Source organism: Phasianus colchicus, chromosome 2 (assembly GCF_987193195.1).
Source record: "Phasianus colchicus chromosome 2, bPhaCol1.hap1.1, whole genome shotgun sequence".
In the NCBI taxonomy this organism is placed as follows: Eukaryota; Metazoa; Chordata; class Aves; order Galliformes; family Phasianidae; genus Phasianus; species Phasianus colchicus.
In genome coordinates, this window is record NC_143437.1 from 31,944,931 (window position 1) to 31,970,831 (window position 25,901).

At 40.8% G+C, this 25,901-nt stretch overlaps 2 protein-coding genes across 5 annotated transcripts in view; both read left to right on the forward strand.

Moving 5' to 3' along the window:
- The window catches only part of HEATR5B (HEAT repeat containing 5B), a 50,741-nt gene extending 33,853 nt beyond the window's left edge, over positions 1-16,888 (forward strand). For all 4 annotated transcript variants that reach the window (XM_031593211.2, XM_090135280.1, XM_090135281.1 and 1 more), the window contains exons 27-36: positions 361-540; positions 1,397-1,634; positions 2,303-2,563; positions 2,843-2,970; positions 3,147-3,291; positions 6,797-7,066; positions 8,437-8,661; positions 11,097-11,248; positions 14,659-14,872; positions 16,336-16,888. In XM_031593211.2, coding sequence (XP_031449071.1) covers positions 361-540; positions 1,397-1,634; positions 2,303-2,563; positions 2,843-2,970; positions 3,147-3,291; positions 6,797-7,066; positions 8,437-8,661; positions 11,097-11,248; positions 14,659-14,872; positions 16,336-16,640 — 2,118 coding nt within the window. In that variant the 3' untranslated portion in view covers positions 16,641-16,888. The remainder of the gene's footprint in view (positions 1-360; positions 541-1,396; positions 1,635-2,302; positions 2,564-2,842; positions 2,971-3,146; positions 3,292-6,796; positions 7,067-8,436; positions 8,662-11,096; positions 11,249-14,658; positions 14,873-16,335) is intronic.
- A 3,676-nt stretch (positions 16,889-20,564) lies between these two features.
- The window catches only part of STRN (striatin), a 64,072-nt gene continuing 58,735 nt past the window's right edge, over positions 20,565-25,901 (forward strand). The window contains exon 1 of the mRNA XM_031593200.2: positions 20,565-20,921. Coding sequence (XP_031449060.1) covers positions 20,625-20,921 — 297 coding nt within the window. The 5' untranslated portion in view covers positions 20,565-20,624. The remainder of the gene's footprint in view (positions 20,922-25,901) is intronic.

A 25,901-nucleotide genomic window follows, 5' to 3' on the forward strand; every position in this document is an offset into this window, starting at 1 on the left:
CCTGGAGGCATTCAAGGCCAGACTGGATGTGGCTCTGGGCAGCCTGGTCTGGTGGTTGCCTGTGGCAGGGGGGTTGAAACTGGATGCTCTTTGAGGTCCTTCTCAACTCAGGCCATTCTATGATTCTGTGTCTTGCAAACTAAGTATTTTCCGTGTATCTGAGTTTCATTGTATCAGTAGCCATTGAAAACAGCCTTTGTAACCATTCACCCGAACAATTCTGTTGTCATGAGTGGAGAGAAGAAAGGACAATATCAGGTTAGAATGGTTGAGATTTTGTTGTTTTTATTTCTTTATAGTTTTTATTTATGAAGTTATCTGTTTTTCTTGCTAATGGAGAACGATTCTAACCTTGTTTAGGTATGTAGCGCATGGATAGGAAGTGGGGTTGTAAGTGACCTGAATGATCTCCGCCGAGTTCACAACCTTCTTGTCTCTTCTCTGGATAAAGTGCAAGCGGGAAAAGGATCCTCCAGCCAGCTTTACCGGGAGAGTGCCACCACTATGGAAAAACTTGCAGTTCTGAAAGCATGGGCTGAGGTAACCATTTCCTATTACATCTTCAAATGTTTGAAAAGATTTAACCTTAGCAGCATCAAACCCTGCTGTCTAGTCAGTTAATTAGCCTTATATCTGCCTTCCTCCTTTCCTACTGCAGTTCCACTCTTGGTGTGTTTTCATTTTGGTGTATTACTTGATTCTTTTTTTCTGCCATTTTGTCTAGTGGTGCTTTTGTATTTGATTGTATTGTACACTCTCATACCCTTACAGTGTCTTTTCATAAAATACTGTAGTTAACCAACTTGGAATTTTTTTAGAGTTCACAACAAATTGCAAGCTAGACATAGATATTGCTAAAATCTTAAACTATCTACAAAAGAAAGAAGTACTTATGTTGTCTTGCTTCCTGAAATATTACTTGCAGGCTTTAGAGCTACGTGTCTAATTACATAAATTATATTTTGATTTCTTTTGGAGTCATAGTTTGAGGACCTTTGGATTAAATTTTCTTGGAAGTTTATTTTGAAATTGCAAAGGGAAGTGTCAACTATTCAGCCATGTAAACCTGTTAGTCACCCCATAATGTTACATTCAGCTTTGATACGGAGCATCTGTTGTGTGAAGTTCCTAATTCAAAAAATGCTTATTTTCACTGTATTTTTCTGATACTTCTGCTTTCCTTGTTTGTGTGAAAATCCTTTTATAGCATATTTCCAAGATGAACGTATAAATGCTCTTGTATTCACGTAACCCACTAAAAGCCATTCTAATCTTTATGCATATCGTACCTAATCTGCTCTGAGAAAGTGACAATTGCTCTAAGGAAAAGGCTGCTGCTGGGTTTTTTTGTTGTTTTGATTTCACAATGTGAATTTTTCATCTCTGTTTCTCCTAGGTGTATGTTGTGGCCATGAAAATTAAGAAAGAAGCAGAGACCAAGCCCAAACGTGTTTTAAAGAGTACAGAGGAGGATGAGGATGATTTTGGTACAGTAGACGAGTTGCCACCTGACAGTTTGATAACACTTGTACAGCCAGAGTTGCCTTCACTTAGCCGTCTCTGGTTAGCTGCACTGAAAGATTATGCACTTTTAACCTTACCAGCTGAATTTGCTACTCAGCTTCCACCAGATGGTAAATACTGAAATTTATTTTTGTGTTGGTTTGAGGAACAAAGTGAACCTAGCTGATTTATTAAAATTCTTTAAATTGTTTGGCAGGTGTGATTTTTTCATCTGTTAAACAGAATGATGCAAGTAATTTTTGCCTTTGTGTAATAGAAATGTATGCTGAAAGTTTGTGTGTTGGGTTTTTCTTTAATCTACAATGAAAAAATTCTTTATCTGATTCACAAAGATGACTAAAACAATTGTAGAAATAGAAAACAAAACAGTGCTTTTTACAGCTGTAATACTTTGACATCAAATGCAAGAAGATGTTTACTTTAAGGAAACACAGTTCATGGGATTACAGTGGATGTGGTCTTACAAAATTTGAGCGTTCTGTGTGGGAAAAGGCTGTAAGATCTGATGTATTCTAGTGCGACTCTTGACTTTCTTCTTACTGTTCCATCACGGCCATTTCACTTTGTGAGATGTGTTAATGTTACTTCTTCAGAAGAAGTGTTGGAATACACTGTGACTAACAAGGGTTACATCTGACTATCTACATGATTGATCACAATATGAGTAAATAACTAAGAAATTTAGAGTACATGCTTTCTGTCTATTATTTGTATAGAATTTCAGAGTTTACCTTTGCAGAGAATTTCAGAATTGTTCTTTATTTTTTTTATTTAACAGGAGGAGCATTTTACACTCCTGAAACAATTGATACAGCTAGACTGCATTATCGAAACTCTTGGGCTCCTATACTTCATGCAGTGGCACTTTGGCTAAACAGTACAGGTTTTAGTGCTTCTGAGTCAACAGAAGAGACTGCTGCAGCAATGCCTAATTCACAGAAACGTGCCACATCTATTATGTTAAACCAGACACCTGGAACTCCACCTACCACTAAATCTTTGCCAGAGTTGAACAAAGATCGAATGCACTTAATTTTGGGTAAGAGCTAGGAATTTTGATTGCAGTACCAGCATGTTACGTTCTGAAATGATATGGGAATAAGAAAATTTGTTTTATTTAAACTGAGGAATTTAAAAATGCATTATTTGTCTGGACAGTGATGTTTTGAAATATCTCTGTCTCTCTCTACCTCTTGTATATTTCACAGCTTTGACAGAGTATTTGTCGGTGCGATTTTTATCATTTCTATGGAGTAGTTGTGATGTAGTTGTGTATAGCTGATGAAGTGAACATTCTTCTAATTACTGCTCTTTTCAGGCGTTAGCATACAGTTCCTCTGTTCCCCAAGACCTGAAGAGCCTGTTGAACATGTTACATCTTGTTTACAAGCGCTTCACACTTTATTGGATTCCCCTTGTGCCAGGATCCATATTGCAGAGGATCAGGTACTGTATGAGCATGTTATGTCAGTTAGCTTTCCTGGGTCTTGATCTTTCATTTGTGATGATTACAAAACCTATAATTATTCTTGTGCAAGAGAAGTATCTGCTTGCTATAAGCAATTGATGTAACAATTGGGAATTGTTAAGCCCTAATTAGTATGTGTTTTGGTTTATTGTAGCTCCTTGGTGTTGAACTCCTGAGTGTGCTTCACCGACTCCTCCTGACTTGGGATCCTACTTCAGTCCAACTATTGGTTACAGGAGTTGTCCAGCAGATAGTAAGAGCAGCTCAGGATTATTTGCAGGAAAAAAGAAACTCCCTAAGTAAGACTTTGAAAACATAGCTTGTTTTGTAAATTAAAAAAGCAGTGGGTTTTCATGTTGGAGGAGGTTCTCAAATGCATTAGACAGTGGTTACAGTGAGAAAGAAAATGCTGTATATTCCACAGATGCTGTAGCTGCGTTCATAATATTACCTGCTGACTTCTTAACTCTTGTAAGATGTATTTTCTCCTTCCCCTCATAATTCCAGTGGTTATTCTTCTCGTGTCACAATTTCTTGAACACGAGTGATGAAAATTAAGCTCAACAAAACACTGTAAGGTCTTAGTAATACCTAGTTTCATGGAATCATTAGGATTGGAAAAGATCTCTAAGATCATCTAGTCCAGTTGTTTCATTAATGTTTATCTACTGACTAGATCTTAGTATTTCATTGATTTGTGAAGTTTAGTGGTTTGGTCCCCTGTGTTGGGTCCTGTGGTGTGTCCCTGTCAGGACTGGCAGGCATGAGGTGAGCTAATTGCTACTGGAACCAGTGTGAAAATTTGATTACTAACCAAGAGTTCTTGTCTAGAATGGAGTGGACTGGCATCTTGGTTCTGAACTGTCATGTAGGGTGTGTCTTCAACCAAAAGCTTTGAGAACAGGGTGTGCAAACAGGAGCAAGGAAAGACATGCTTGTGCCACCCAAAAGTCCTTCTCAAGACTGTGTAAGATTGCTTGAGTCAGCATAATGATGGCAGTGACAGGCAGTAAGATACAGTCTGCTGATTGAGGAACAGTCACCTCTGGTACATCAGAAATCTTAATGACCTGCCTTGAAATTCAGATGATACTCCTAATGTGACTGTACTCGAAGTGCTTGCCCATGCAGAGCTAGAGGTGAGATTGATCTCATCTGTGGGATATGAAGGAAATGCATGTGTAAGTAAGCAGACTGTGTAGTGTCTGGAAAGCCAAATGGGAGAAATGGCATATTCTTCACAAAGATCTTGCAGAGACGAGAGCCCGAGATGCATGCCTCACATAAGGATGGAGAGCCAAAGGCTATGCTGGAATATGGAGCATGGGACTCCTACAGCGGTCGAGACTGCAAGGTTGTGGCATCCAGCAGCAAAAAGCTTTCTCTTATCTCCAGTCATCTGGTTAGAGAACACTGTAGGACTGTCAAGAGAAAAACAAAGTGTTGGAGTATGCATCTGGGCTAGACATTCTTCTTTTCTGGATCAGAACTGTAAAAGGGACTGAAGGGTGATAGAGCAATCAAAGACTCCTTGTTTGCCACGGACTGCTTAATCAGAAGAAGAGGTGGATGATGCCATATTAAATCAACTGGAAGAAGCCTTCCAATCACAAGCTTTGTGAGTCTCATGTAATCTTTTACCATCCAGGCATCTGTGGGAAGGGTAGCTCTACAGAGTGTTCTGGGATACATGGACCAGTAAGTTTGCCTTGTGTGTTGAAAGATTTTTGGAGTTAGTCCACTTGGAAATAATTTCAGAGTTCAAGAATGTGATTGGGAAAAGTTAGGCTTTATTTACCCTTACTAAGTTTACGCTAATTGCCTTCTGTGATGAAATAACTAGCATTAGATGTAGGGAGAGTAGTGGGTGATTACTGGGTGAATAATCTTGCAAAAGTTGTCTATATCACTGAAAAACTGCAGAGATGTGGACTGGATAGGTGGATCTGTGCATGTCTGCAATGCTGAATACTCAGTTACTGAGCTGCGTTAGAAGAATGTGGCCAGTAAATACAGGAAATTTTCTTCTCACTTAAGCATGCGAAGCTGTGTCTGGACCTGTGTCTTGTTTTCTCAATCCCTTCTTTCCTATCCTGAGTAAGGGAGGTGTTGACAAAGTTTTAAGTCCAGTGAAAGTCCATTAAGATGCTTGGGAAGATAAGAATGGCAGGATGAGCTGAACTTTCTTCAGCAACCAAATAAGAGTTAATAGGTGATTGAATGGCAATCTCCCCTTTTTAAAGAAGACTTGAAGAAAAGAGCAAGCCAGACACTTCTGAAAAGAATATGATGAGATGACAAGAGACGATGGATAGAAGTTGCATCAGAAATCCACATAGGATATGAGGAAAAAATGCGACACTATGGGGGTGATGAAACAGTAGAATACATACCTAGAGATGTTACAGAATTTCCATGTTTGGAGGTATGCCAAGCAACACCCTGAGCAACCTATTCTAGCTTTTGAGTAGGAATAGGGAGCAGAAGATTGGACTCAGGTGACTCACGGAGGTCCCTTTCAGCTTCAACTTTTTCTGAGATTCTCTATTCAGCTGCTGTATCTAAATTCTGTTCCTTTACTTTTCCTTTTATTTAGCATCAGTAAAACTTATCCTCGCTTCTGCTAATGTCATATTTCAAGTCCTGATGTTTTGCTTAGGATCTTTGTTAGAAAATTGTTTGCTTCTACTTTATATCTGAGTCCCCTTGATTAAAGTTATTAGCATCAGTCTAGATGCTGCTTTCTGAGGTACTTTTAGAAACCTCTTTTTACCAAGCATCTTTCTGTTCAGTCATTCTTTTACCATTTATTGAAAAAAAAACTTGTATTGGGTGTACCATTTTCCAAATGGCAACATGGCAAATATTTATTGTATCTGGTTAGGTTAGACCTGCCATTTTACTTCAAGGAAGAAAAGTAAAACCTAAAGGATGTGTTTCTTACTAAGGAAAACTGCTATATTGTTCTGGCACTGTATGCTTTTAGGAGAAAACTTAGCTTTTACCCATTTTCTAAGTGAAAACAGAGAGGGGATTTTGTTAGAATTTGAGGAACCAGCATAGCTAAAATGTAAGCTCTGTTCCTTCATGCGAATTAATTGAATTGTTTGCTATTGGTCTGGTAAGTTGCTTTTTTCAGATCAGCGAATGTGAAAACTCTAGCAATCATTTAAATTCACAGGGGCTCTGTGAGGGTAGTTCAGGCCAGTTTTGATGTGCTGAATCTCTGTTACTGTTTTATGGGAGGAGGCAGGACTGCAGCTGGCTGAGCTGCCATTCAAAAGAGAGCCTTTCTAAATTGAATGCACTGAAATGGTGTAGTTAGACATAGAATCCTACTATGCTTCTGTTCTCTTATTTCATGGTCAGCTTAGGCTGAAATAAGATCTGTCAGTGTTGAACACTTAATTTTTAGCATTAAATTTAAAAAAAATACTGTACTGACTATTTATTTGACAGTCATTGCCTTTAATTTTGCCATTAGAATGTAAAATAAAAACTTGTTGCTATTTTTTATATATATTTTTTATTTTTTTTGTTACTACTACTTTATTTCTAGTTCTGAATGGTGTTTTAGAACTATTGCTGCAATTACAATTATTCTAAAGCATCTTAAACCCCTTTAAGTCCTTCAAAGTAGAACATTTATTTTGACATGAGCCGTGTTTATAGTATCTTTGTTTGAAGCAACTGTTTTCCTTGGATTTTTAACTTTTTTTTTTTTTTTTTTTAGTGTTTTATATAATCTTTCATATTGAATCTCTTTCTAACTGTATCCTCAGCCATTATTACCTTTCTTTCCAGATGAAGATGATATCGGAGAGAAAGAAAATCCTCTTGCTTTAGGAGAGGGAGGTGAAAGTGGTGGTCTTGTACCTGGAAAATCTCTAGTATTTGCAGCCATGGAATTGCTTATGTTTATCCTGGTACGACACATGCCCCATCTAAGTTCCAAAGTATCAGATTCTCCAAGTCACATTGCTGCCAAATCCCACCTTTCTGAGGAGAGTGCTCGTCTTGTGGCTGCCACTGTCACTATACTGTCCGACCTACCTTCTCTCTGTTCTCCAGCAGGTAAAGTATTGACAAAGTATATGAATCGTTACTGTTCAGGATCTTGTGAGCTTATGATACTAAAACAAAATTACATTTTTATATGATGTTTAAAGGTCATATGTTGAAAATGTTGCTTAGGTTCTAGAATAAACTAGGAGCTCAGGCTTCTAGGCTTCTCCAGTGATTCAACTTTAAGAAAATGGCTTCAAGTCTGCATGCGTGCTGTAAGTTTGCTGAGGAAATGAGCTCTATATTGTTGTTGTTTCTTTTTCCCAGTTCTTTTATTTTTTTTCCAAACCTCCTGATTTTGAAGCCTTTTGACCAATTTTAATCATGTTGTGAAAGATTGACATCTCAGAAGTAATTAAATTCCTGAGAAGTTCAGGAGAACCAGAAGCTTGATGGAAAAAAAAAATCACACTGAGGAAAAACTAGCACAATTTAACTCTGCTGCACTTTGCTTTTCAGCCATTGGCTATCAGTCATCCCAAAAGTAACTCTAAACTAAATAAAGCTTTCTTCTGTCCAGGGAGGCTGTCACAAAGGATATGCATAAACTAGGGTAATTGCACTTAGTGCAGTTCAGTTGTAAAGGACACAAATATGTGGGAAGTTTCTACACATGTAGAAAAATGAGGCACAGAAAAGATTAAGAATTAAATGTGGAAAGAGACTTAGTTGTTGGAAATGAGTTGTAGATCAATATTATGCACCTTAGCCCATTAGCACCCTTCTTTCATTCCTGCACTTTCTTGGAGTCTGAATGCATTATTGAAACTACTTTTAATGAAGTTCCCGTGTGTCTAAAGTCAGATTATGTGTTACTTGACCAGTACTTCTTGAGTTTGCCCAGCTTGCACCTTTAGGACTTGATGCACAAAACTTAGATTGCTTTTCTGATGAAATCAACAGCTATGATATATATAGGAAGTAGGATCACCTTTGTCTCTTTTATAGAGTAATCAAATGGTTACAAATTTTACCCAAGACATGAAACACTCTGAATTTCCTTCTTACTTCTGAGACTTGTTATACATACCTGCTTCCTTGGAAAGTGCCCTGACTTGGATACCTGTTCACAGTTATAGGGTTTTTTTATATGACCTTAGACAACATACAGATGCTGTTTCAAGATATTTAACTTTCTGATGGCATCCATGAGAGAGTCTAATTCCTTTTTGCCATGTAGGGCAAACCTATAAGCTAATGATATACTTCCAGAGTACTGGTGAATGAATTTGATGATAAAATACTGAATTCCATGTACTACTTTGTTACCTGAATTGCAGTTTGTCTTTCTAGCCATATATATCCATTTTGGGAAACTAAGAAGTTATCTACTGCACTGTTTGAAAATAACTTCAGCAATTCTACTTTGTCTTGTTTAGGTTGTATGACAGTCCTGCCTACTATCCTATTTCTGATTACGAGAGTATTAAAAGAAACAGCTGTAAAATCAGCGGATAATCAGGTCCCACCTCCAGTCAGTGCAGCACTTCAAGGGATAAAAACTATTGTTACTCTTCCAACAGTCAAGACTGATGAAACTCAAAACCAGTGGGCAAGTCTTATTCGCAGTACTTTGGCATCTATCCTGGAATACTCACAACCTGGTAAGTGATTTCCCAGTGCAGGAAACCTAAAACAGAACTGGCTTTTGCTTTAATGAAAAGACAAGTATTGTGACTGCCTATAATTTAACAGGTTGCATGCCTGAGGATTGGGATTAAAAGCGATGGATAAATTGCTTCTAAAACTGAACTGGGAAGAAGATCTGAGTGCACACAGCTTAACTAGTAGAAGTTAGTAGGTTGTATTGGAGACGAGCACAATGTTGACTAAGAAAATACAATTGTATGTTAGAAGTTTCCATCTCAGTTGTGTCCTTGTTGGATCTTGTCTTTGTCAGTATTGGTCATAATCTTCTATTAGAAATGTTGCCATTTGCAACTTGGAGTATTTTGCTACATTAGTTCAGGCTTCTCTCTTCCAGTTTGAATCCCATTATAAAATAAAAATGTTGTGGTTTAGATTTGCATTTAGGATAATTGTATCAGTCTTGATAGTTTCAGTGCCTTGTTTCTGGAACTTGAAATCTTCCTGCTGATATTTATTAGTGTTTCTGACACTGAGTGCAAATAAAATCTGAATGAGTTCCAGGCTGCATTCACATCATTTCCTAGGCCATGCCTCAATTTCTCTGGTTACTGGCAACTCTAAATGTATTGTCAAGGCTGGAACAGACCATAATTTCCACTCCTCCTTTCCTTTTTCCACAGGACACCATCTAGCTTACAGGGAATTTAGTTACCAAAACAGTGTTTGTATAGAGAACCAATCTGTTTATTGAGACTAATTGTTCAATACAGTACTTGGACTCAACACCTTGAATTAAACCTCAAAAAAGCAGTCTGTGTCTTATAAGTGCTTGCTGACAAGATTTGTGTAGTCTTAATGACAGTAAGTGTTAATGTGTATGAAGACAGCAATGGATAATTGTGGCAAGGTTCATGCTGGAGTAGGAGATTTTCAGTTCTGTTGCAAGCTGTCAGTGGTTAGAAAAAATCCTACTCCTGCCAAAAAAAAGCCTGTTACCCATCGGCAGGATTTCTGCTGTGTCTTCTTTAGAGAACTACAGGCTACTTCTGTTGGTTCACATTTGTGCTTTGCCTTGCTCTTCAAAAAGTGAAAAAGATGTAGTCTCAGCTGTATGGTTAGCAAACAGAGAGACAAAGATTTGTCATTCGCTCAATGGCAGTTCAGCCAAAAAGACATCCCATTACATCCCTGAGGAGCCATTAATAATCTGAAGAGAAGCTTGAATGGAGTTACTCATGTGAGATAGGTAATTGCAAATGATCCTGAAAATGTCTGAAGGGGAAGGATCGGTGCATTTGTGTTATCTGAGACAAAATTCTAATTTGATCTGTCATATCAACTCATGTCTTCCAGCCATTTGTTACTGTAGACTTTCTCCAGTTCACCTTTCCACAAACATTACTGCCTTTATGCTTTATGCGGACTTTTGCAAGGAGCTGAGAAAAATTTCAGGAGTGTAAATTTTCCTGTTCCTTTCCAGTCTTCTGTGAACACATCACACAAGAATATAAACAAGGTCTGCTGCATGCAATTTTGTTTCGTAATTCAAAGAACATTAAAATTAAGCAAAACCCCCCACGAAAAAGCACCAACAGAACACCACCATGTTTCTCACTTAATGCTTGAATCATCTTCTGAAGTGAGTTTTCACATCATGGCTAAGCCAATCTAACAGCTAGCTGATAACTGTAAAAAGGATGTCATGCCATCCTTGGTTTTGCTGACTATACAGATGTTGCTGCTTTGGTTCTGCTCTGCCTTGAGAGTACAATAACTTAACAATTTAGCCAACAAAACCAGCAGAAAAGTACTTAACTTTCTTTTCCCCTGTTGGTGTGTCTTCAAGAACGGTATCTATGAAGAGCTGGTGCAATCAGAAAAAGGATGACAGTTGCAAGTATAGATGAATTTGAAAAGAAAGGTTAAAATAGGACTACCATTTTTTTTTTGTGTGGCAGGTAGATGTCAGATCAGCCTATCTGTTATGTAGAAACTCATGGTAAGTTAGAGTTGTTGCTGTGCTGGTTATCAGTTTTTTACTCTGCTGAATCAGCTGAAGAGAACAAAAACGGGAAGCCAACTATATTTTTAATGGGAAAAGGATTTCAAAAATACATTTTCATCCTTTGTTTACACATGGGAAACAAAAATGTGGCTTGTTCAGAGAAAAAGTGTGGGTGATACTTTTGGCTCGGTATTTGTTTTGGAAAGTTTGAATCACTTTATTAAAAGAGCCTTTGGAAAAGAGTTGCTCAGCTTTAAATTTTCAGTCACAGTCAAGAACAACAAAAAAGTGATTCAGTAATGAGTAAATGTGTACTTGTATGCAGTTGCAAGTCATTTCAAATACATTTCTTTTTAAGTTTATCTGCATTCACTGGTTTTACTTTACTCTCAAAAGCATTCAGAATTTATCTAACAACCTGTTTGTTTGGTTTTTTTTTTTCAGAAGCCTCTAAGCCTGTTCTCGATGAAGTAAGCGTACTTACAGCTATTGCTCTCTTCCTTTGGTCAGCAAGCACTGAAATAATTGGAGTACAGTCTTTACAGAATGGATGTATAAACAGATTTAAAAATGCATTAAATTCCAGTGATCCTTGGGTAAGATCATGATACAGGAATTTGAATGATATACAGCTGGAAAAAAAAATAGTAATTGTAATATATTTGCTATGTTTCCTGAATGTTTTGTGATAGCTTTACTTCAGAGACAGATCCTGCTTGTCAAAATAACTAGAATTTTCAGTAGTGCATTATAGGAAGTCCATAATGAACAAAAGAAACCAAACAAATTACTTTTTGGTAGTGTCTGTTCATGGCCTTGTGCCAGGTTTATGACTTGCAGCTTTCAGAAAGAAAAAAACCTTTGGAATGTTTAACAAATGAAAAAGAATGGTTACTGGAGAGCAGTGACAGTTTTACAGTAAAACTGATCTATTGTAATACAAACTAAACCACGTTTTCTGCAGATAAAATTACAGCCCACATTCCTGATGAACTTTGTTCTGTGCAAAACCTATGCTTATTTTAAATGTTCATACAAAATTCAGTTGAGAAAAATTTGTGGTCTGTGGTCACCATCAAAGGCATCTACAGCTTGTGAAACATCTTTCTTGATTTCTCTTCTGTCCTTTGGTTTGTCTTTATGAATCGTTTTCTAAATTATCTTCTTACTGATGTGAGAAACAAACTTTTAGCCTAGTTTTGCTCAATCAGATTAATACACTTCATAGTTAAGCTTAAGTGTTCCAGCCATATATTAGTTTGGGCAGCTATACAAATCAGCAGGTAGGAACTAAAAATAAGTAAAATAAATCTATAGTATTTCCACAAGCAAGTACTGCAGAGATTCTTCAGAATCACAGAATCACAGAATTGCCAGGGTTGGAAGGGACCTCAAGGATCATGAATCTCCAACCCCCCTGCCACACGCAGGGCCACCAACCATTCCACCTAATGCTAGACCAGGCTGCCCAGGGCCCCATCCAATCTGGCCTTGAACACCTCCAGGGAAGGGGCATCCACAACCTCCCTGGGCAGCCTGTTCCAGCACCTCACCACTCTCTCCGTAAAGAATTTCCCCCTGACGTCCAACCTAAATCTCCCTTCCCTCAGCTTAAAACCATTTCCCCTTGTCCTGCTGTCACTCACCCTTTCAAAGAGTTGATTCCCCTCCTGTTTGTAGGCTCCCTTTAGGTACTGAAAGGCTGCAATGAGGTCACCCCGCAGCCTTCTTTTCTCCAGGCTGAACAAGCCCAGCTCTTTCAGCCTGTCCTCATAGGGGAGGTGCTCCAGTCCCCTGATCATCTTTGTGGCCCTCCTCTGGACCCTCTCCAACAGCTCCCTGTCTTTGCATCAAGACATTTAGAATCCTCTTCAGAGTGAGAATTCTTCTCTTCATTAGGGCTGGTATTTTCCAGCAGGGGCAAGAAACTCAGTTGGTTCTTTGCTGAAGCCTAACTTTGAATGAAAAGCTGCTTAAGATTTTAGTGTGTGAATGGAAGTGTCAGCTCTGTGAAGTGGAAACTTTTACGTCTTACTCTCTCTCAGCTCTGAACAAACATACAAATGGTGAAAAGAAGTGCATCTTTGCCCACCCTGCTGGAAAGCTGTCAGTGAGCAGAAACTTAGCACTAATTCTGTAATTCACGTGAAATGCTTTGACGGGAACCAGATTGTGTCCACTCTCTTCGCTGATGTGCAGAGCATATACTCTGTGATGCTTGTTGTTGGTTCACTGTAGTTTTTAAATATAAAACAGTCACTGCTGGGTGCAGTTACTAGACACTTATTTATAATAGAAGCATTGAACCAATTAGGAAACAAATAAAACCCAACTCTTTTAAAGAAATACCACTGTCTTAAAGATACAGAAACATTTTTGAAACTACTGCCACTTGCAGAAGGCTGAAGCGATAGATAAGCTGCATAGTACTGTCTTTAAGGCAAGTTCATTTTCTGGAACTGTAGGCTCTCATTTTGATAGGTCCTTCTCTCTTGATGCTAATAAGTAAGTTTTACAGGAGAGTGTGCCTTAAAAGAAGCTCTGTTTTTACCTCTCAGGAGTTCTTGGAAAACTCTGAATGTGGAGTAGTCAAAAGTTACATACGTACGCATATGATTGAATATGCTTCAGTGAAATTCTGCTGTCAGATGCAGTTGTAAAACTGCACCTACTTCAACGATGGATGTGTTTAAAAAAAAAAAAAAAAAAAAAAACAAAGCCCTTTACTCTTTATTTTTAAATTTAATAACCTTAACAGCTAGTCAGGAGTTTTCAAAATGTAAGCAGAAAGAGGAAGAAATTATTTGGAGTAGTATGGAGTGTATAGGGGAATAATTTATTGAAATGGCCAAAGATGTTTCTCCCAATACCTTGCACAGCATATTTTCTACCATGGAGCTCTCTTTAAAAAAGCATATAAATGGTATTTGAGGAACTGTTATTTCAGGCTTCAAACATTAAGCTGAACAGAAAACTTGCAGTCGTATATTAACAGCAAAGTGAGCTGCCTAACTTGTGTTTTCTTACTATTAACTTATATTATCTTTTATTTAATATTTTCATTTATGCATCGCTTTTTTTTTTTCAGTTATCCCCTCACAGATCCATGTGTTTAACAATACTTGGGAATGTTCCCATTCAGAGCATGCTTGATATCTCATCCTGTTCTAGCTTGAGAGTGGTTTGAAAACCTGCAGTGTTTTATCCTCATACTTGCTATGGGGCTTTACCCTTTCAAAGGGTCAGCGTTGTTTGTGTGCTATTTTGGAGCAAGAGTTTTTTTTTTTAACCCAAATCATGTTCATTCTAAACAAGATTATCAGTAAGTCGTTTTCCCCAATGTTAACTTCAATATTTCCTGCTTCTAGTAGGAAAAAGGAAGGCTGGGGAAGGAAGAGAAAAAGGAAGGGTGGAAGGAGAGGGTTCTGTGATCAAGCCTGCTCTTTACCTATGTGTATATTTTTATGCTATTACCAGCACAAGATGGAGACATAGAAGGAAGGATGCACCTGCCACTTCTGGCCACAGCCTTGGCTTATGTTAGGGCAATAAGATCACTTTGAGATCTGAATCATTTTTATAGACCATGTTACTCAGATATCTGAGACTGGAAAACTATGTAATGATTTTGAAGATACATCTATACTTAATGTTGATAGTTATGAAACTTTAAAATGTAGTTCTCTGTGGACCTATGTGATTGTTTAGTATGACACTACCTGTCCCTTTCTTTTCTGAGTTCGTGCTTACCACCATTTTATACCTGCAGTTAACTCTAATTGCCTTCTTTTATTGAAAACTGGGCTAGTATTATTTTAGTAAACAGCCTGTTCTGTTCTTTCCCTTATTCAGTACATTTCCTTCCCACTTACTCTGTTTTGTTGGTTTTTTTTTTTTTTTTTTTTTTTTGGAATCATGTGTATCTCACACACATAGCTGATTGTATTAGAGTTCCTTGAGTTAGCAAGTAACTTGGAGGACAATGTATTTATCTTGATTTGATTAGGTTCAAGCCAAGTGTTACCAGCTTCTACTTTCTGTGTTCCAACATACCAATCGCGCTCTATCGACTCCATACATTCATTCATTGGCCCCTATAATGGTTGAGAAGTTGAAAGCTGTGGAAAGGAACCGTCCAACAAACAACCTGGAGCTGTTAGCAGTCCAGGAAGGAATTAAAGTCCTTGAAACATTGGTTGCCCTCGGTGAAGAACAAAATAGTAAGTATTTAGTTTTTCTAGATAAATGTGTAATTGTAAAATAAAATGTTGAACATTAGAACTCTTGCAGATTCATGGCATACTCACAAAAAAAAAGTCTAATGCACTTTCATAATTTCATTACTGGAACTTGTGTATACACAAGCTCACATAGCATGTACAGTGTGATGTGCTGTAGCATTTCAGTTTCTAGTAATTCCGAAGCAAAATTTAAGTGTGAATTGAAGTAGTGGTATTTTCTTGTATTTAAAAACGAGTAGAACATACTGTTTAAATTTACTTTTTCCTGATGTTAAATACTATTTATTTTAGCATCATTTTTATCAGGTAGTTCTACCATCTCGACAAAGCTTATTTAAAGAGACCAAGAAATAAATTGTATTGGTTGCAAGATCTAGATTGTAGATGAATCCTTCTGCTTTGGTAGATAGAATACAGTCTTCATAATTTATCTTTCTCTTCACTTTGAATAGCTGGAACAACATAATAACTGAAAGATTTAGCCTGCAGATATTGAACTTAATCCGTATTTAAAGTTTAAATTGTTAAAAATATTACTTCCCCCCCCCCCCCCCAAATTATTCCTGTTGATATTTCTCTTCTTTGATGATAACACTAAATGTGTGTTTTCTTGAGCGCCGTTGTGCTTCTGGCCTAGGTTCTAATGAATAAAATTAGAGAATAACTGAAGTGAATGAGGAAACAGAACATTTGCTTTTTGCTAATGCTGACAGGAGGCAAGAATATATGTGTTGTCAAAACCTCTAGGAGGAAATGATTAATATTCTAATAGTCTAGAATAGAATAGAACAGAATTTTCAATAGATGACTTAACATTAGTGTTAAAGTTCTCCAAAAGTTGCAATTAACATGTTACATGTTTCAAGGCATACTTGTAGCCAGGTTAGGAAGAAATATTAGCCCTACTGCTTCGGCTTTGTTGGTGATTGTTGTTGTTCTAAAGGTAAACTCTGTGCTAGTGGCAGGTCTTGTTAGTCCAAGTATTGTTACAGTGCTATTTTTTGAAGTGGTAGCTTTCAAGATGGAGTTGCATGGTGAAAACAGTTCAGTATGTTCAATGGGGAGGCTGCTTTTCCAATTTGGTTGAATTGTTTGTCTGTTGGCAGTGTTTTAAAGTCTTTAATAGCCACTCTACATTTTAAGATCTGTTATCTGTAATCTACAATCGGATTGTGCAAAGACACTTCTAAAGATGTCAGGAACAAAATAACTGTGATGAACAACAGTAGAAGTGAGAAGCACAAGCCTGATAGGCAAGATTGGAATGACCAAATAACAGGAAGCACTCTTCATTTTGCTTATTTTTGATTTGATCATTTGTAATTACTGAGCTTATTGTCAGTTCAGAAAACAGAGTTTACATGTATCAGACTAGAAACTTATTGTTACTCATTCTTTTCGTTTCTTTCTGATCTGATTATTTTTTTTTCTTTCATGTTTAGGAGTCCAGTTGCTTGCACTTCTTGTTCCCACTCTGATCTCCTATTTACTGAATGAAAATGCCTTTGCTTCTGCATCTACTGCATCTAAAGATCTTCACGAGTTTGCACTCCAGAATTTGATGCACATTGGACCACTTTACCCACATGCCTTCAAGACCGTAATGGGAGCTGCGCCTGAATTAAAAACACGCCTAGAAACTGCAGTCCGAGCTAGTCAGGCCAGCAAGGCAAAAGCAGCTGCTAGGCAACCACCACCCACAGTACATTCCACCCCAACAATTAAACTGAAAACTAGCTTTTTTTGAATTACTTATATTATTTTTGGACCGTTAAATTGTCTGAAGCACTACATTATCCCTGATATGTTACTGCAAATAAGTCTGTAATTTTGTGTAATTTGTATGTTAAAGGCTGTCTAATAGAGCTTTGTGTAATTATTTGAAATCTGTGCATTACAAGGGAAGTGGTGTTACTTGTATTTGTATAGCTTTTTGAGAAATTGAATGTGATCATATTTATGAATTTGCAATATAAATTATCCACAAAAAAACCCCACCCTGTTCTCTATCTCATGAAATCCTTTTATTTTTTAAAAGAACCCTTAACCTTTCTGAATGGTGTTTGAAATCTGGTGGCTGTTATTGTACCACTGTGCTAACACAGTGGGGATGCAAGGAAGAGTGGAAACTGTTATGCAGTACTTACGATGTACATGGGGAATGTCAAGAATAGAAATATGCACTCTTTCCTTTTAAAACAAACTAGGGGTGAGAACTGCCAGACACTGTAGAGCTTTTCTTGGAAGCACTGTAGAGCTTGCATGGAAGGGGGAGAAGAAAAAAAAAAAAAAGACAATTTTCTGTCTTTCTCAAGGTAAATAGTCAAGCATGCTGTGTAATGAGTTGTCTTTCCTTTATGTGGTATATCTTTCTTTTGGATCCATTTTAATGCTTGAATAAAGCATTACAGGAGTCCAATCCCCTATTTCCTCTAAGATAACAACATTAAAAAAAAAAAAAACAGAAACAAAACAAGGCATTAGAAATTTATTTGATAATGAGGACTGCCTGCTATCTGCATTTGTGTTGCTGTGGAACTTGGCCCTTGCAAGGTGCAGTGTTAGCAGTCTCTCTATTCTGCCAGACACTGGTTGAAAATGATGGCTATGTGTACCGCGTGTTGTTCAGATTCTAAGATATTTACTTCTTCCTGCAAAATCTTAATATCATTGGAGATGTAGTCCTTTATAAAGTCTGCAGAACCAAATGACTTTGCACCTGTGCTGACTGTAAGGGAGCAGAACACAAGAGTGAACAAGGCCCTCCAATTTTACCTTCTCCTACCTGGCTTTTCTTTTCTTTTTAAATATGCATGGCCTCCCCTCACATTTGAGTGGGTTTGATTTTGTTGCTTTTGGATCTTAAAGACAGCTCAAGTGCTGAACTAACTGTATAGAACAAGAATTTAACTCCCAGTGGTCATGTCTGCCTTCTGCCACACCTCCCCCCTTCTGTTAGCAGAGGTAAAGAATCATGTATTTTCTTGTATATACAAGACTGCCTCAATGAAGATCTTGACACTGCTATTGAGTTTACAGAGTTCCATAGGGATCTTTCTATGCATATTGCTTTATAGAGAAAAGTTTCGTAACTGAAAGACTGCGCTTGGACTACTGGTTTTCGTGTCTGATATTTTTCTGGATATAACAGGGCTCTGTAGAAACTGTGTATTTTAGGAGTTTCTACTTGAACCCAAATATAACAAAGGGATAGTAAATAGAAATGAGCATGGTTAATAGTTGATTGGAATATTTCTACATTGTTATTTTTGCATAGTTGCTTGCCTCTCATCTCCCATGACAGCTTATGTAACCCTTTGGGTACCTATGCAAAGCGAAAGATGAGATAATGCTCTCTTGCCCTGTTGTATTGGATGTGGGTAAAACGTATAATATAAATCTGAAAGCCTTTTACTTCAGACTGATTATTTTAGTACCAAAGTGAGAACAAGAAGTTTGCACCAAGGCAAGAGGAGCAAACTAATATTTCAAATGTCTTTCATAAGCATGTGAAGATTAACTTTCAAGTCTTTTCCATTTCCTACTGCAATTAGAGATGCATGCAACAGTGAAAATCATACTATGTTGTGCAGGAGGAAAGGGATTTCACTATTCTCATCCTGTCATCTTTGTGTAGTGGGATTTAAATTCATCAAAGTTTATCACTTTCCTATAAGTATTTCAAATATTACAATGCTTTTTTGCTCAGCAGTTGTTTTGAATCCCCTTAAATGTTTGAGAAAGTTCCATTAAAGTGTTGAGGAGACTCTCATTGTAGAACTGACCACAAAATACTTGCAATTAAAAATAAGGAAAGTCAAGAAGTTCTCTTCCTTGATAATTCAGTATCTGATGACTGGTGTTTGCTGGAAAGTTTTTTTTTTTTTAATCTATAATCAAGTCTGTCTTTACCTTAATTTTTTCTATCTCATCTCTTTGATGTTTTGTTCACACTCTAGGTAATAATGATATGCTGAACACTCAGAAAAGGGGTGGGGTGAAGTGTAGTAATCAAGTATGGTGAAGTCTGTAAAAAAACAGTAACAATGTCGGTGGAAGGGAAAATAGTCCTGGGCAGTTGCAGAGGGATTGGGAAAGGAGAGGTTTTTCTTTGCACACTATGTGACTGTGTACAACAGGTACAACCTTAATTTGTGTATGTGCCTCTCTTGTTTCTGGTCTTCTTTGGTTTTGTTGCTCCAGATACAAAAAGTATAACTGCATGATTTAACACCGTAATTTTTGCATCAAACTTCATTTGATTAAAAACCAAACCTTGAACTGTTGGTAGTGCTTCTTGTTCTTCCTTCTGTTTTTTTGATCATCCTCCTATTCATCTCTTTCTTCATTGCTGGCCTTTTTACTGTGTGTTTTCATGAAGCTTGTTGCTATTTCCCCTTCGCTTCTTTCCTCTCACCACTGTTTCCTTCCTTTCTCAGTGAGCCGTGATGTTCTGCCCTGTTTCTTCAAAAAGTTTTGCCCACAAAGCATTCCCGGTGGTGGGTTCTTGTTCCCCTCTCGTCCCTGATCCTTTCTGTCAGCTCACGTGTTTATCATTCCTCTCTTTAGAAGAGCTAAGAAGTTAACCACCCACCGCAGTCTCACCTCCTCAGGGCTGGTTACAAAACAACAAACGTGAGTTCAGAACAGACAGAAAGAAACAGGAAGCGCTGCTTGAGCAAGCAGGGTTGCATGGGGCCCGTTTCTGTGTGCTGCAGGCTGAGCACAGCCCACAGCACAGCAGTGTCTTGGCCACACCGCTCTCCTGCATCGCTTCTCACGTGGAGCTGATGATGCTGATGTAGCATGGTAGTGGTGTGCGTCTCTTTAGAAAGCTCTTGTGGTAATGGAGCAAGCAAACCATCCTTGTATGCCTAACAGCTTGTGCCCTCAGCCCATGGTGACAGCATCAGTCTTGGGAAGTCTTGTTTATCCTTTCAGAAGAGGCATTGTGGTCGTTTCTGAGAAATGCTGTTGTACTCTCCTTGTCAGTGTTCAATAGGTAGGGAAGGGAATCTGAAGTGCTCCTGGGATGGACTTATAGCTTTCAGCACTGGCAGAGCTGTGTGGATGTGGCACTGAGGGTCGCAGGGGGCATGGTGGGGGTGGGTTGGTGGTTGGACTAGATGGTCTTAGAGGTCTTTTCCAACCTTAATGATTCTATAAGTGCAAGATCAGTGCTCAGAATGTAGCCAAAACAGAAAGGAATTCAACAGCAAAGTTGAAATGGTGGGATTTGATGGAGGGTTGTGCAGGACCTAGCCCTTGTTGAGCCCCCAAGGCGGGCTGCAAGCGTGCCAAAACCACTCAAACCCGGCTCTGAGGCGCAGATCTTTTTAAACCAAAGGGGCTTCTTAAATCGCGGCTCCGAGCTCTCCTCGATCCCCCGAATGGCAGTGCGCGGGGAACAGGTTCGCGCGGCGCGGGCCCCGATCCGGCAGCAGGGAGGAGCCGCAGCAGCCACCGCCTCCTCTCCTCTTCCCGCCCGCGCCGCGTGCCGCCGCCCCACAGAACTACGTTTCCCGGAGTGCCGCGCGGGCAGCGACGCGAAGCGCTCTGAGTTGTCCCCTGCGGGCCGCGGTAGCAGCCGGCGGGGGCGGCTGTCAGGCGGTGACGGCGGCGGGCGGGCGGGACGCGCCCAGGTTGTGCCGCTGCCGGGACGCGGCTGGGCGCGGCGGCGGCCGGCGGCGGTGGGGGCGGCGCGGCGCGGCGCGGCAGACGCGGCCCGGCCATGGACGAGCAAGCGGGGCCCGGCGTTTTCTTCAGCAACAACAACAACAACAACGCGCTGCTGCTGCCGCCGCCGACGGGCGGGCCGGGGCTGGAGCCGGGCGAGGCGGCGGCGGCCGCGGCGGCGGCGGCGGCGGGAGGCGGCGGCGGAGGGGTCTCCGCCGGCGGCACCGCCGCGCCGGTGTCGGCGTCGCGGGCTCAGTACAGCGTGCCGGGCATCCTGCATTTCCTGCAGCACGAGTGGGGCCGCTTCGAGGCGGAGCGCGCCGAGTGGGAGGCGGAGCGGGCGGAGCTGCAGGTAACGCCGCCACCCCGGCCCCCCTCCCCGCGCCCCGCTGCGCCCCCGGCCCGCGGGGGGAGCGCCGCCCACCGGCCCCGGTTCCTCGCCGCCGCCCGGAGGGGCGTGACATGGCGGCGGCCTGCGGGGGGCGGCCGGGTGGGCCCTGGCCGGGAGGAGTCGGCCCCGCCACCCCAGGGCCGGGGGGCGCGTTGCGAGGGCGCCGATAGAGATCTTGTGGTTTAGGGAACTTGTGAAGTGCTGGCCTGCAGCCACCGCGGTCGGGCGCTCCGGGATGCGCGCCTCGTATTAACGCTAATAACAGCGGGCGGCGCGGCCTGCGCCGCGGTGCTGCTCCGGCTTTGTTCACGAGGAAATCTCGGTTGTAAATCTTAACCGCCCGCAGTGCCGGGAGCCCCTTGTGAGTCCTTCCCAGCGCCGTGCTCGAGGCACGGAGCGCTTCCTCCTGGGTCTCCTTCCCTTCCTCTTCCTTCCTGGCAGCTCTGTTCTTTCTCTTCCTTTCCTTGAAAGTTCTGTCTTTGCCGAGAGTCTTAAGTCTGTTTAACAGCAAGAACCACCTATCTCTTTTGTTGTCGTTCCTTTATTTTTCTTCATCTTTGTTTCAAGTTAGTTGGAAAGTCAATTTCTTAGCCGTATTTCCAATGGTAACATCAGGCAAACCCTCCCGGAGGGGAGTGGTGGCACTGCCGTTCCTCACCAAGGGCTGCACCCTGTGTAGGAGTGCAAAGGAAGTGACCATGAGCACAGGGGAGATGTGGTTTGTGTTTTAGCTTCAGTGATTTGGTGAAAGATTTGCTCATAACATGGTTAGCGGGCATAGTGGCGGTGGGTTCGTGGTTGGACAAAGTGATTTTAGTGATCTTTTCCAACCTTATTATTTTATGATTCTGTATTTTGTTCACAATATCCGATAAATACAATGTGGAAAGTAACTAGCTTAGCTGCATATAATAAGAACGTTGCACGTCGCACACTAAGGTATTTATGAGACTCCACTGGGTGTTTTTTCATCGTCCATACAGAGTGCTCTGGTGGAAAACGTGTTCCTTGGGAACAGTGCAGTTCTGCCAGTGCCCAGAAGCAGCAGAGCTGTGTGTATCCTCAGTGCCCCTCCAGAGGCCACTTCTGCACTCCGCCTTCCCAGCGTCCCTGTGGGGAGCAGTGGGTGTCAGAGGTGAGCTAGCAGAAGAGGGACCGAGCGTATGGGTGATGTGCCAGAGTCATGCGCTGTCAGCAGCAGGGCAGGAACACAACCCCAATACAAGCTGTTTGCTTGAACTCCTTTGGCTCTTGCCAAAATGTCTCAATAAAACTATAATTAGCTGTGACTGGCATCGCCACAAGCTGCAACAGCATTTATCTGCTGCAGAGTCATGTTCAGGAAGGTGCAAAATTCTTGGCTGTCCCTGCAGACATCGGGTGTGTGACGTCTGCTGTGACCGTTCTCAGCCGAATGCTCTTTGATCCATGTGAGAGGTTTGTGTTGTGGCTTCGGCAGCAGCAAGGGGGCTCTAAGCGATGGTACATGCACAGCTCCACGATGAGCAGTATTAATTAAAGGCAGATTCCACGTTCCTCCTGAAGCCCTTCATAGGCCTGGATGCTGCGGAGTGTTTAACAGAATAATGGCAGTCGGAGGTCACGCAGTTTCTGTCTCTCGAGATAAAGATGCAGTGCTTCTGGTTGTACTGCAAGGTCTTCTGGCCAGTGTAAATTAAATGCTAGGCTGTCTGTTCTCTTGGGAGGCCATGTGGCAGAGATTCTGTTTTGTATGGTGTTCTCTGTATGCCACACATTTTGTCTGTAGTGCATCCTGCTCCTTAGAGGCAGACTTCTGTTCTCTGGTTCCTTACTGCCATAATACTTAAGTCCCTCAAATGTTGCTGTGCTTGGCTGCTGTTCTGTGCTCGTCAGTCAGTTGAGCTATACTCACTCTGAAAAACACCTCGTAAGTCAATCCAACTGTGATTTCCTGTCTTCCTTCTCTTCCCCTCTGGGCTTCTTTTTCTTTTTCTCTTTTTTCCTCCCTTTGCAATTACTTGTGTGGAATTCCACGTGATGCTCAGGTAGTGTACCTTCCTGTTGTGCTGCAGGCTGCCTGCTCAGGTGACACACACCCTTGCTGCAGTTCAGAAAAATACATGAGTTGATATGCCAGGCAGCTGGTTCTGTTCATACTTGCTGGCCTAGCTGCTGCTTTTCCAAGGTTTTTCTGCCTGTTTGCCTACTCTGCCTATAGTTTGCTTTCTCTGGCAAATATCCATTTTTCTCTGATTTTCTAATTATTTTTCTTTAATCTTTAAAAGTGGTTCTTGCCTCTGTTATATAATTTTCCCCATTCAGAGGCCTTCAATATTTATATCTCCATGAGTACCATCAGCAAGCTGCATGTTTTGAGGCAAACTGAAAGCAGTCGCACAGGGCTCCCCTTGATGCTTATCTGCTAATTATGTATTTCATTATTAACATTTGCTTCGTGTTTGTGGTACTTCCACATCTGCAGATTGAAGAACTATCCCAAGAATAAGCTTTCGTGGTGCCTAGTCGTGGTAATTCACTGAGTACTGACTCGATGAATCTTCCTTCTAGTGTTAACAAACCGTGTGCTTAGCGCTGTCATTTATTTTCACATCTTTTCAGAAAGCAGTAACTTTCTTTTTCCCACGTTCCGTGGCAGCTGCTTGGGAGAGTTGACAAGAATGGATTTCCTGTTCTGCAAAGTACTTCAGCTCCAATTTTTTTTTTTTTTTTTTCATTCTCCATTATCCTGGCCTGTGTATTCCGGAGTTGCCGTTGTGTGTCAGAGCAGCCCTCCGCAAAACAGCCGATAGCCGATGTGGAGGCGGATGCAGTACAGAAGGCCAGAGGCACGCGGGCCTGGCCTTGCAACTTGCTGGTGCCCAGCCTCAGCCATAGGCCTCTCTGCTGGCGGCCCTGCCTGGCCACGTGCCCACTCAGGAGGAGCTGGGGAGTGCCCTGTGGGGCTGGGAACTGGGCCGCCTCCTGGGGGTGGCGGTGAGAAATGCCAACTTTGAAAGTAACACGTGTGTTACTGTGGAAATTTTTTGCTTTGGACAAATGAACATCTTGTTGGCAAAGACGCTGATCTGTAGGTTTTTGACTGGCATTTCTCAGTGTGTTTCACAACTGCTTTAAATTGCAGCAAACTGCTATGCTGTACATAAGTGGATGCATAGGTGTCCCGCATCCTGCTGAGTTTTCTCACTCCTGTCCTGTGCGTGGATGGGGATGTCATTTCCTCTGACTGTTTCGGAGCGGTGGGACCCGGCATGGTTATCAGCATTGTTCTGAAACTTCCCTTTGGAAAGGTGTGCAAAGAAGTTAAGGAGGATGGGTGAATATGCTGGGTTTGTATTTGCGTAGCTCTGTTGAGAATATCCCATGTCAGAGAGCACCAAAAGGAGAGAAAAAATGAAAAAAAAAAAAAAAAAGGAAAAAAGTTATGAAACGCGATAAAATGTGGCTAAACGATAACAAGCAACAATAACAAAAGGAATGTGATGGAAATAGCATATAAACCCTTGAGATTGGCTGTGGAAATCAGATTTGGCAGTAGCAGCTCTGGGGGCACTGGGGTGCTCCTGCCTGCTGCGCTACGGCTCTGAGGCAAAAGGCAGTGGCAGAACAAGGGCCGTGTCCTCGCCTCTGCTGGGCTGCAGTCATGGGGAGAAGGGGCATGGCAGGCACATGGCTAGGCTATTTATAGCGTGGTTTGGGGCACGGGTTACTTGGTTCAGAAATAGTTGGTATTTACTGCTAGTTGGCCTCCTTATTTGTGAGCTTTCAGTTAGAAATCGTTCCTGTGGTGATACTAAGTACTGCTCAGAGAAAAAGAAGCGAGCGCTGAGCTGATGGTATCAGCTGTTTGGTTAAAGGAAAACTCCCAAGGAGTTTCATGTGGTCTTGCCAATAAAATGAAGTTGTGCTTGAAGAAGTCCTGTTGTAGGATTTTCAAATAGGAGCAAGTACATAAAATGTTGGGATTTGTGGAGAAAGGTGACCTGGCAGAAGTGCTGTGGATATCTTTGATAAAATGTTTCTTCTCGTAAGGCAGTTGCTACAAAGAGAACATGGGTTAATATTCAATTCCCCTCCACCCCAAAATGACAGTATTTTCAAGTTTATTGCTTCAAATGCATCAGATAAATGAAAAGTGGATGAAAGTATGTCAGTCACAAGACTGAGGCATGTTTAGTTGGGAAAGCGCTAAATGGGTCTCAGAGACCAGATGTTCTTTCTTTCAATAACTTCCTTTAGTAAACTTTCTAGTTTGTAAATTCATGTGAAGCAGGGAGAAGCTTCCATGTTCCTTTTTTTCCTATTTGTTTGCTTACATACGTGGCTGCCAGCTAGGCCTCATGTTCTCATTGATAAGCCGTCATGACTTGTCTTATTCAAACCAGGAGGACTGGTGGGAGTAGATGCTGAGTGACTGAAGAGCTGCAATACACAAATTTATAGCTTTTGTGCAGAAGTAGAATGTAAATACAGTCTGAGTGAAACCGGTTCTTTGCAGGTCTATACTTGAGTTTTACAGACTTTTGATTTGTTTAATTGCATAAATGATCCCAGTTTTTCTGAGCACCACGCTTTCTTCTCTAAACTCTTAAAATTTGTAACTTTGTTCAAGTGTATAGAAATATTTCCTGAATGTATACACCCCTTTAGGAAGGTGCTGCTGTAAGTGTGAACATGGTATGAATAGAACATAGACTCTTTTCCTAAGTCTATGGAATGGCTTACTGTTGTCGCCAAGTGGCCTTTGCGTTTTCCTCAAAATGTTATACTTCAGACAGATATTTTCTACTTTTCATGATTTGCTATGTAACTGTTGAATTGATGCCAAAGTAAAAATTAGACAGTTTATATATATTGTTCTAGGTGCCAAACTTTGTTTTTTTCCATGTCAGGTTAGCATATGGTGGAGGATCACACGTGTCTTTATGAAGGCACATCTAT